Genomic DNA, 13154 nt, shown 5'->3' on the forward strand with positions numbered 1-13154 from the left:
AGAACCTATAGAAGTAGGCCGGAGAAGACGATGCCTCGATCTGTCAATTTTTCTAGCTTAGCTTAAAATTGGCTATGTTAGTAAACTTAGCCTTTTTTTTTAGGGAGGTATGTGAATTGAATGTGAGTGATATTGAGATGGATGGAACAGTGATAATTAGATTAATTATCATTTATCTATTAGGCGAAGTTAGGAAACTAATATTCCTTTTGGGCAGAGGGGAACGAAGGTTCAAGTCCAACACCTTATTTCTCAAAAATGTGATCACAGTTTATGAGGAGTTTTAGTACTACTAATTCTATTACAATGTAATATATGTAGACCCGGTTTACACTCCCATGTGGTAGGGAGTGGGTTCGAGCCTCACTGTTGACTCAATAGGTTGAGAAAGTAGCTATGGACAGATACTGCATTATAACAGAGTTCGTAGTATAAAAAAAAAAAAAATTTAAACCGATATGATAGGTCTGGTTGCATGTGCTGGGTATATCTGCTGGGATACACATGCGTGGGAATTAGGACGAGGAAGATACAAGCTAAGGTTTCTTTTAATTTGCCAACAACAGCTGGCGTCACTGCCCGGTATTAAATAAGTATATCCCTGAAGCCAAAGACGACATTTTCGAGATCAGAATGAAATTAAAGGATACCCAGCCTGGATTTTTCCTCAAAGCTTTAAACATGGTATGTAGTGTACACAAACCTTATGAGCTACTTGCTAAAACAATAGTCTTTTGTTTTTGTTCTTTTTTGGGCTAGTTGGCAAACATGCTTAATTAATAATTATACCACACCCCTTTTCATATTTTCCATCCTTCAATCCTTCAAATCTAAAGGTGAAACATCAGCTATCAACCTAGACGTGGAGGCCCTACATTACTTATCCCACGATGATACTCTTCTCAAATTTTAATTATAGGAAAAGATTAAATTAGCCACCAAACTGCATACAAAAATACAACTGAGTCATTCAATAAAAAAAAATACAGTTAGAATTTTTGAACCGCCTAAAATTATGCAATTCAATAGAAATTGATCAATTCCTCTGATCTCGTTATTCATGATGTGGAGGTTATCTTATTAAAAATAATTTTAATTTATTTTAATAATTTTAAATAAAATAAAACTAAAAAAAGCAGAAAAAATGATATGTAGATAATATAAATAACTGTGGTGATGAGATAATAAGTAGATATATGTGGGTGGTGATAGGGTAGATAAGTGATAGTAGATGTATATAGATAGGTAGTTGAGTAAATGACATGAGTAGATAGATAATTGAAGTAAAAGTTTGTAGGTAATAATAACAGTGATTATAGATAAAGTTATGTTTATTTTTGTATTTTAGTAGATAGATAATTGAAGTGAAAGTTTATCTCAAAAAATAATTGAAGTGAAAGTTTGTAGGTAATAATAACAGCGATTATAGATAAAGTTATGTTTGTTTTTGTATTTGAAAAAAATATGAAAAACAAAAGTTGTTTTCCAAATTATTTGTTAAATTGAAAAAAAAAATACAGTTTTCTAGATGGAAAATAGAAAATAATACTAAAAACGCAGTTTCCATTATCTATTTTTTTGTTTTTCATATTTCAAGAGGAATGTAAAAAAAATTTTAGAAGTACTCTCCACTGTTTATTGGGTCACACTTGTGTGAGACCGTCTCACGGATCTTTATTCGTGGGTCGGGTCGGGTCGAAGCACCATGCAAATGTCATACTTATATGCTCAAATATAATACTAATTAGGAATACAATTTTTGTTACTTATAAGAGAAAAAGTATTACATTTACCCGTATAAGTAACAAAATTTTTATTCCTAATTAGTATTACATTTGAGCATATAAGTATGACATTTGTGTGTATAAGTGTTACATTTACATCTTGACCCGACCCGTCTCACGGTGAGACGGTCTCACACAAGTTTTGCCCTGTTTATTTGACCATTTTTTTTTTTATATTTTATCTTTTATGATTGTTATAGCCAACAAATCTTTTCCACAAGATAGGATATATATACATATAATTTAGGGATTCTAATTTCTTGATAAGTTAGAGTTTGATATTCATCAATTCTTGACACGCCTACTAATAAATGTAGATAAATCACAAGAACTGGTTCAAACTAAGAATGTTAAGAATTGAACCCGTGACGTGATTACAAGTGTACTTCTTAACCAACTTAGCTAGGGTTACCCCACAAATTAAATCCATTTCTTTTGCAAGATGACAATATTCACAAACAAATCTTTATTAACATAGGGGATTAGTCACTGTTTTCAACAGTGGAAACAATGGATAGACAAAAAAAAAAAATCTTTATTAGCATAGATGGTAGAATCTAAAGACTTTATTAACAAAATCAAATTACACATAAGCTTTTACATCCATAATTTTCAAGTATCAATTCAAGCACAGAACAACATACAGAAGAGCTTATAATTATTCCAGACAGAATGCAAAGAGGGAGGTTCCACCTGTGAAGATTGGAATCCCTGCTCCAATAGAAACCCGATATCCATTACCAACATACACACATCCATTGCTCACTGACATGCCTCCATACACACTCGCCCCGGTGTACTGTGACCATAGTATTTCTCCCGTCTTCGCATCAATGGCGAAAATCGGCCCTCTTGGATGTACTGAGCCAGCAAAGAGGACTCCATTGGCAACAGTCACAGGGTTTGACAAGGCAGTATCAGGAACTGCAGTTGACCAGAGTATTTTCCCAGTTTGTGCATCCATGGCCACCCACCCACCACCAATGGTCACGTTCTTGGAGGGTAAAAGCCTGAACTTTAGCCTGTTGCTATTTGTAATGCTTGTATACACCCTTTCATTGTCTGTGGCTGCTCCCCAAGTCCCACCACCAGCCAAACCTCCAGGACCAGCTTCCTAATTAACATCACATATATTTTAACTGTCAACCAAATTAAATCAAGCACTCACTACAGAATTGCGAAAATTGCATTTTTCGTCTTTTAAGTTATAGGGTAATATTGGTAGAATTCGTTTTTACTTGTTGACTGTACTGTACTCACTTCTCATCCCTTAAGTTATTACTGGTCTGATCTTGCAAGTTTCGTCCTTTTTCTAATAGGTTGTACTCACTCCCCGTCGCTAAACTATAATTGAGGTTGCAAATTTCGTCATTTTTCTAACAGGTCATGCTTGCTATAATTCATATTGTAAATTTCGTCTCTAATGTTTTGTTAGGAAAATGACGGAATTTGCAACATCAGTAACGTAGGGATGAGAAGTAAATACGACGACCAACAAGTAAGGATGAATCCTACAATTACCATATAATAGGGACAAAAGGTGTAATTTTTCTAAATTCTACTATCATGCGATCATGCATATATACATACAGATCAGACAATAGTTATACTATGCACCCGGTTTCACCTTGTAAGGTGGACCGGTGTCCATTTACATACTGAATGTTCACAGTTCACTGTAAGTTGTAAACATTCAGTATATAAATTGTGTATTTTGGACCAAGATCCACCTTGGACCATGATTGACAGAATATTTTGCCCACAGCAGAGGTGCCAAGAAATATAAAAGAATGCAATTACTTACAGTATACCACACAATTTGTCCATTATCACGATCCAAAGCCCAAGCAAATCCACTCTTTTGGACAGCCACAACAATGTCTCGTCTACTTCCATTCACCACTACACTTAGCATCATTGGTGCTTCTCCAAAATCTGCATCTGGGTTTGGCCCAGGAGGGCAATTTGGACTAGAAGATGAATTCAAGCACGCAATGAAGAACACATCATAGCCCCCAAGCTGTCTAAACCACTTGATTTCACCACTCTCCAAATCCAATGCCAGTATTGACTCTGAATGGTTATCAGCCTCAACACACTTGTCTGAAGAAGTAGGAGTAGTTTTATTATTGTTCTGTTTTTCCTGACATTTGCGGACGTGTTTTGGTGCTGAGTATAGGTTTCCAGTGGCAATATAAACGTGGCCTCTATAAGCATCTATAGAAGGGCTGCTTCCCCATATAGCTGCTCCAGCATATTCTCCTGTTTTGCCTTTGTTGTCTGGTAGCATAAAGGTCTGCCACAAAACATGGCCTGTCCTCACATCTAACTTGGCAAACCTGCCACGGAAGATGCAACATTTTGCTATGCTTGAACCTTCTTCCAATGAAGATGTTCCAACATAGAAAGCCCTGTTGAGGAATTCATTAATTTCATTTACAAACGACAGCACACAAATATAAGTACTCATTTTATTATTTCAAAAATACATAATGTGTTTTCTCTCGATCTCAATCCTGGATTTACATGCTTGTACATAATCATGAGAATTGAACCTTATTAGTTACTATTGGTGGAGGCCGGTGAAGGACCAAGTCTAGCATCAGGTGGCTAGGAGATTCTATGATGAAAGTTTAAAAGGCCAAGTCAAGCACTCTATACCTAAAAAATGTGATGATAAAAGAAAATTATAAAGTTGAGTCACTGCTACGAGTTATAACTTGGGGGAATTGTTGTGCAGAGATCCATGAAATTAAAGCCCAAGTCCAGCACTAAAATGTGTAGTTAAGGTTGACCGTATAGGGAAAATTGTTGGGGGAATCTAGTGAAGGACCAAGTCTAGTACCAAGTGACTATGGAGATTGTTGGGCGAAGGCCGGAAGGGCCAAGTCCAATGCCTTACCTCTAAAAAATGTGATGATATAAGGAAATAAAGTTGTGTCTTTGCTATGAGCTATAACTTGGGACAGATGTGGGTGAAGGGCTAAGTCTAGCACTAAATTGTGTAGTCAAGGCTAACAGGTATGGATGGAGGCTGATGAAGGACCAAGTAGTCTACCATCAAGTGGCTAGAGGGATTGTTGGGTGGAGATGGATGAAGGTCAAGTCTAGCACCAAATGGCTAGGGGATTGTCGGGCAAAAGTCTCGAAAATGTGATTGGTATAAGAATAGTATTAAGTAAAAGTCCAATCCTTAGCTTACAACTAACAAATTAAAGAATAATATAGAGCTGAGGAGCATAAAGTTACCCATTGTAATATGTTCCAGACATTGTAACGACACCTGCAGGATGACTGTCGAGGAGGGTCATCCATAAGAGATCTCCAGTTGCTCTATTGACCCCAATCACAACAGCCGGACCATAAATCCCTATGATTAGTGTCTCACCATGGCCAGCAATGGTAGGGGTTGATCTGGAAACAATTGCAGTCACATTTGCAGTGCGTAAAGTTGCATTAAGTCCAGTTAGCTTTTGAAGGTTCCTTTCCCACACCAGAGACCCATCACTTCCATTCACTGCATACAGATACCCATTCCAGCTTGGAAAATACACCACCCCATTCAATATCGCAGGCGTCGCTGATATGTCTTTGCCTGCATAAAATTCCCATTTCAACCGTAGCTTAGACACAGTTGAAGGGCTAATCTTGTTCTCACCACACCCATATCTGCGGTTGTATATATCACCACCATGATTTAACCAGTTTCCTGAAGGGCAACTGTATCTTGTTTTATGCCACTGATCCAAACCAATCACCATAAACAACAAACAAGAAAGTACATGTTAAATTAAACTATGTTACCTCAAGTACAGAGACAACCTTAAAGATCAAGAAAACACAGAAAGATCAGACATGCTTACTTCTGGGTTGGCAGTTGCGCTGATGCAAATCAGAAAGATAATAATTGAAATCTTGAAGAAGAGAATTTGCATGTTTCTCAGGTGGGTATTAATTTTTCCAAACAGTTGAGAAGAGAGTATTAATAGAAGGCTAGAAGCCGGTCTACAATATTAATCAAATTGGACTGACTTTGCAATTAACCAATGAGCATGTTTAATGAACGTATAGTCCCAGAAGCTGCTTAGATTAAATAACTATACCATTGTCCAGAATTCAAACAGTCCTGACTAAATTAGTAGGGGAAAAAGTCATACAATGGATAGTCTGATGGATAATGGCCGGTGCTGCTTATATACAAATTTGCTGCACTACCTAGTTGACATAACTTTATATATTTAATTTGTATTACGTTTAACCAGTTTACTAGTAATAAATGTGTGTGAAAGTTGTAAAGTCAAATCAATATATGTGCATCATGACGATGATATCTAATTAATTACTGAATCATTTCTACGTGTGCTGATCAGCTGATGTACGCAATAAAGTCAACAATCTAACATTATATGGACTCTCAATTTTATATTCCCTCACTTTTACTTACTGACCTGGCAAAATATGATAGGATCCTATGGACTCTAACAAAAGTGTCAACATCAAAATTTTGTATGAGAAAGTAAAAGTAAGGAGTAGAATTTGGGAGTTCAAGTAATATTTTTCTATTAAGAATTACATCATTCAATTTATGTCGATTTTAGACATTGACACAAATGTCAATAAAATGAAACACAAATAATATATATTATTTTTTTCGTCGATTTTATCCAAAGTCGACGTCATAAATATTTATTTAAAAATAAGTTATACTATATAATATATATACACGTTATTGGACCAACCGATGTAGATAGTATGTATGCAAGAGAAGGCAACCACGTTGGTTGCCTTCTCCGGTAGAACGCAACGGTCGCCAATCGTTGGTATTTTATCTAACTTGCCGGAATTTGGTTGGATGTTTGCCGGAGTTAGTCGAAAATTTAGTTGACCTGCAATTACAGGTCACCAACATGTTAGTACGTTTTATTGCTCTAAAATAACATGTTTGTGGATTTAATTGTAACTTTCAAAAGTTCAATGACCTAATTGACTTAAGTTTGAGAGTGTTTTGACCATTTTCCCTTTAAATTATGTACATGCAGTTAACATATTATGTACTTTTCGTTAATAAATTATGTACCTATTACAACTACTAGTCTACTACAATTGACATATTATGTACATGCATGTAATATATTATGTATCTACAATTAATAAATTATGTACCTGCAATTAAGATATTATGTATTTTCAATTTGTTTATAGATACATAATCTATTAACTATGGATAAATAATTTGAATGTCTTTTTGGACTAGGGTCCACAATGCAAAGTGGACTCTGGTATAATTTTCCTACAAGTACATAATTTGAATATCGTTTTGAATCAAGATCCACACTGAAAGGTGGACTCTAGTCCATGATATACTTTTTTTCTCGCTTAGCAACAAAGTAATTAAGGGCAATTTATATCATGGATCAGGGTCCACATGAAATTATGGACTCTCGATTAAAACGACGAGGTTTTATACTCGTAAGGTACAGAGTTTCATAACACAAAGACATAAAAAATCACAGCACAAGACACATACACATATTATATATTTACGTATTTTTCAAATACGATTTATATACATAATTTGTGTTTATAAGCATAAATCAAATTTTACAACACAAGACACATAAATTCATAAAACACAATTACTAATTTGTTTCAGATACAGAATTCATACTTTTAAGTTACAGAATTTTATAACACAAGACACAAAAACTCACAACATAACACATACATATACACCATTGTTAATCATGATCCATGGTATAAGAGTATAAGACTATAAGGATTGTAATTAACTAACCCATCTCAACTCAGCTTACCTCCCCACAAGTCCTCTCGGCCCATGAACCTAATGCATGTCCGCGTAGCAACATAGTAATTAATTAACCCACCTCAATACAGCTCACATCCCCACAACAAGTCCTCTCGGCCCACGAACCTGATGCCGGCAAATTATGCTGTGGACCCAGGTCCACCTTGCAAGGTGGACCTGGGTCCAAAACTACGTCGTTTTTGTCTCCTTTATTTTATTTATTTTTTAATTAGTAAACATATTGCTGAATATAGAGTTGTCCAAAAATGTGTGAATGTAGAGGTTTCAAAGTGTGAATGTAGAGTATAGGAATCGTGAATGTCCAGTTATGATTGTGTGAATGTAGAGTTGCCCAGAAATGTAAGAATGTGAAGGTTTCAAATTGTGAATATAGAATATAGAAATCGTGAATGTAGAGTTATGCATGTGTGAATCTGTAATAGAGTTAAGAACTAGCAACTTGTAGCCCTGTAATGTGTGAATGTGAAGTTTTCAAGTTGTGAATATGGAGTATAGGACCTGTGAATATAGAGTTTTGAATGTGTGAATGCATAACAGTGGTAATATAGTTACTAAACATATAATCTTGTAATGTGTGAATGTGGAGTTTACAAAGTGTAAATGTAGAGTATCATATAATCATGTAATGTGTGAATATAGAGTTTACAAATAGTGTATGTGAATGTGGAGTTTACAAAGTGTGAATGTAGAGTATAGTGTATGTGAATGTAGACCCAAGTCCACCTTTCAAGGTGGACCTGGGTCCACAGCATAACAATTGCCTAATGCCCCTTCTTTGTCACAAAATGTCCAAGGTTATACATTTGTACTCCTTTGGTCCCTATCTGTGCGAAAGAGGATTTGCCTCGGAAGAAGGTAATACTGTTGTGATTGATGAAACCTGTGCTGAACGTACGGCGTTTTTAGCCTGACGGTAAGCTTGCAAGAATAAGGATGCCAATTGTATCTGTTCTTGGTAATAAATTTGACTCTCCGTGAGTAATCTCGTTGGACCTATGGATTTATTGAACATGTTGATATGTCCCGTAATTTTGTAACCAGTTGGACAGAGAATAAATAAAATTGAAATACGTTACAATTCACACACACGGGTTGTTCAATCCACAACAACAGATTGCACAATTCATACCACTGGGTTGCACAACCAACACAACCGAATTATTATTATTATTACTAAAATCTTCAACTATTGATGAACCCTATTGAACAACTTTGATCGGTCTTTACTTTTTACTAGAGTGTAATGTTCTCATTTCTACCCATCCATCTATACACACACAAAGAGTAATGGGTTCAAGTGAGATCATGCTCTCAAGCTAAGTAAAAAGTGAAGATTGATCTAATCCATCTATTTAAGTATTTCAATGGTTGATGGTTGTTAAAAAATAAGAGGAAAAAAAAAGGCGAAATTAATTTTATAAGTATTGCAAACTTTTATAAAATTGAATCAATATATATATATATATATATATATATATATATATATATATATTTACTAAAACCTTCCAGCATTACTAAACTTTGATGAGCGCATGAGATTAGCCATCACTTTTTATAATAGCATCATTAGTCATCACTTTTTACTTGGAAGTTGCTACCATTTTGAACCTATTATTGTGCTCCAATAATCTGCTACCATCTTTTTTTGCTCACAGTTGGTTAGAAAGCCCCGAGCTTGATCACCAACGGCGAAATTTCTGCACCACCTATCCATTCAGAATTTAAAATGTTGACCATTCCTAATGGGCACCCAGCATTGTGGCGCAATATTGTTATTACTAATTGGCACAACATATGGTTGCTTTAAAAAAAAGTACTTTTTATTAAACTATTGACGCAATATAGTTATTACTAATTGGCGTAATATTATTATTACTCATTGGTCTTCTTAGCTTAAATTGATAAGCTATAAACAATTTAAGGTGATTTATTACTTTCTTGATATCATTTGCTAATTAAATTCACAAAGCGAGTTCACTCAATACACACTCTCAAATAATGACTGTAAATTTTATTCGTCACTCAAAAAACGTATTCTAAAAAAATTAAGTTGATAATTTTAGTACATATTTATTATTTAATATTTATGTAGTGTATGCTCAACATTTTAAAAATTTATTCACGTCATCTTTTAACTTATTGATGCGTGAAAAGTGAAGGGTAGCGGAAGCTTGACTTACTGGTTGATGTCGGTATCAAGTACTAATTTGGTTTGATCACGTGCTATTTTGGGGCCTCCTGCCTAAATTCAGAGTATCTGTCTTTGAACAAAATTTAATATCCTGAACACCAAATTGGAAGTTAATTTGCATGTGCATTCAATACTCTACGTGTGACCCACGTGGAGGAGGATGCTACTTTGAAATAATGGCAACACGCCATGCTCAAAGTCTCAAACCATATATAAAATAATAAATACCTAATTTCAGTAATAATATAATCTTTTATTTAAAATAAAAGATGCCGTTTAATTTAGAATTCTATTACATGGACTCTCAAATTTTACTTTCTGATGTAACGGACATGGTTAAGTTACTTTTTTTTTTATGTGGGATCCAATACAAGTGTCTACATCAAGATTTTGTGTAAAAATAAAAGTTTGTGTAGAAAATGGTAATACATATATACATATATAATATAATATTTTCCTTTTCTAATATTGAGGTTGGTGACAAAACGAAACTTTTTTTTTTTTGTTACAGCAGCCTAGGATGTGACTACTTCAATCACAATTCACATGTTGTTAGAGTATCTACACCAATAAATAATAGTTAATTTTTGGAATAGTGTAAAAGCAAAGTAATAGTTTTGGATTGATGTGGTGGTGAGTTATTTGGCAAAATTAATCATCAGTCACCGCTCACCCAACGGGCGCGTTTGGCACACCCACCCAGCTGGCGCCCACTCTCAATCTTCATTTATTTTTTTTCTTTTGGTTTCATTTCTGTTTTGTTTTTTCACGCTCCTTATTCTACTTTTTTTTTTTCATTTAATTTGTTTGTTTTTATTGTTTTATTATTTAATTATAATTAAAATTTAAAATGATTAAAATAAAAAACAACGAAAATTAATTTAAATGTTTGTAATTATCATTTCAATTAAATGTAGGTATGTTTATTTTAATTAATTTTTATAATTATAAATTTGTAATTCAAATAAATAAAGAAATAATTAAAATGTAGGATAGAAAATGATGGGTCCACAAAAAATTGAGAAAAAACTTTAAACTAATTTAGAGAAGAGTTTTTGTGATGAGTTAATTTCATTTTTGGTCCTAGATTTATAGGTGACAGTCCACTTTAAGTCCATTTTTATTAGAACATCCACTTTTGGTCCTAGTATTATTGTGGCATGACTATTTTTGATCATTTATCAACAAAACAGTTTAAATATCGTTAAATTCAAGTACATTTCGGTCTTCAATTATGGATGTTTTCAAAAACATAAACATAAAAAATATAACGGTTCAACATACTTTGTATAAAAAAGATTGAAACGCCTTTCTATTTAACGATATTTTGACGATTTTGTTGATGGAGGACTAAAAATGGTAATGCCGCAATAATACTAGGACCAAATGAGGATGTTTTAATAAAAAATGACTAAAAGTGGATTGTCACCTATAAATCTAGGACCAAAAATGGAATTAACACTTTTGTGATTGAATGAAATAGTAGATAATGAGGTGTAGGGTTGTTATGCCGTGGACCCAGGTCCACCTTACAAGGTGGACCCAGGTGGACCCGGGTCTACATTCACATACACTATACTCTACATTCACAATTTGTAAACTCCGCATTCACACGTTACAGGATTATATGTTTAGTAACTATATTACCACAGTTAATTATGCATTCACACATTCAAAACTCTATATTCACAGGTCCTATACTCCACATTCACAACTTGAGAACTCCACATTCACACATTACAGGGCTACAAGTTGCTAGAACTTCTTAACTCTATTACAGATTCACACATGCATAACTCTACATTCACGATTTTTATACTCCATATTCACAATTTGAAACCTCCACATTCACACATGTCTGGGCAACTCTACATTCACACAATCATAAATCTACATTTACGATTTCTATACTCTACATTCACACTTGGAAACCTCTACATTTACACATTTTTGGATAACTCTATATTCAACAATATGTTTACTAATTTAACGAAAAAAAAAAAAAAACAAAACAAAACAAAACTAAAAACAAAAACGACGTAGCTTTGGACCCAGGTCCACCTTTCAAGGTGGACCTGGTCCACAGCATAATTTGCCTGAGGTGTATGTTTGGGCCCACAAAATATAAGGATGCTCTTATATGACTTTGAATAACACCCCATATTTTAAAAATTTAAACTATTTTAAGAAATTACTCTCGTGATATCGCACCCTGCACCAACAAAATTCAAAGCATATACAACAGTACATAGTTTACTTTTCCAGTATACAAGAGCCCATAATTTGTTTTAAAAATAAAAAAGGTGTAAAACAAAGGCATAGGGGTGGATTGGATTTTTTTTTAATTGTTGAAAAAATAAAAAAAAAATAAAACAAAAAATATCTTGTTTTTTAGCACTGCATTTTAGTTTTCCAGTTTAACAAATTGAACATTGGGAATTTTTTTTTTCTTGTTTTTAAAAATTTTCAAATATAAAAGAACACAGAAAGATTGATAAATTATCGATGAATTAATTGATCTCGTAAATACTCAACAAAAAAAAAATGATATGCCATGGAATGGTAATTCTAGTAGCGCCCAGAACACAGTGAAAACAATATCATATTTGGTAAATTAGTCTTTGAATCTCATTATAACTGTTATACGGAGTATTTACTATTCGTTAGTTTTTTTTTTCTTTGTTTATTTTCTTTAGTATTTTTTAATTATTTTAAAATTTTATTTTTTGTATAAGAGTATTTTAAAGTTTATATATTAATATTAACATCAACCGAATCAGATATATAAAATGAAATGGAGGGAGTAGTAATTCAAGTAGCTTGAATTTATTCGTCTCCCAGTACGAGAACAATAGTTTTGGGAATGATATTATTATTATTGATCAATCCATAATGATGTAAAGTACATGACGAAGAGATGTATTTATAATGATACAAAGACTTCAGGATAGGAATGATAAATGATGATATTCCTAATAATATAGGGTGAAGAAGAATGAATTCTAGTGTGGCTATAATACATAGTCTTAATACGTCCCCTCAACTTTAAGATTCTCTAAAGAGAACATTGATCTTGTCCATTAGATAATTTAGTCTTGCCAGAGACGGAGCTGCCCCCACCCACCCCACCCCCACCCTCACCCTCACTCTCACCCCATATATAGCCCTTATATGTATACATGTATCTATAGTACATGTTTTAGTATAAATATATAAAAACAGATGTAATAAACAATGAATAAGTTGGACAAGGTGGTAGGTGTGTGCATTGTCTTGCTCACTACTCTTGCAAAATGTTGCGTGTTTGAATCTTGTAGTATACAGAATACTTCATTTTTGGCGCGTTTTATGA

General features: G+C 33.8%; 1 protein-coding gene across 1 annotated transcript; it reads right to left on the minus strand.

The window, feature by feature from the left end:
• Positions 1–2339: 2339 nt before the first annotated feature.
• On the minus strand, positions 2340–5737 carry LOC116000359 (polyvinylalcohol dehydrogenase-like). Its single transcript, XM_031240429.1, has 4 exons — positions 5648–5737; positions 5034–5524; positions 3589–4195; positions 2340–2898 (listed from the first exon to the last, which is right to left on the minus strand). Exons 1-4 carry the CDS (start codon positions 5717–5719, stop codon positions 2443–2445), a joined length of 1626 nt encoding a protein of 541 aa, XP_031096289.1. The 5' UTR covers positions 5720–5737; the 3' UTR covers positions 2340–2442.
• Positions 5738–13154: the final 7417 nt, after the last annotated feature.

This window comes from Ipomoea triloba, chromosome 12, assembly GCF_003576645.1.
Source record: "Ipomoea triloba cultivar NCNSP0323 chromosome 12, ASM357664v1".
In the NCBI taxonomy this organism is placed as follows: domain Eukaryota; kingdom Viridiplantae; phylum Streptophyta; class Magnoliopsida; order Solanales; family Convolvulaceae; genus Ipomoea; species Ipomoea triloba.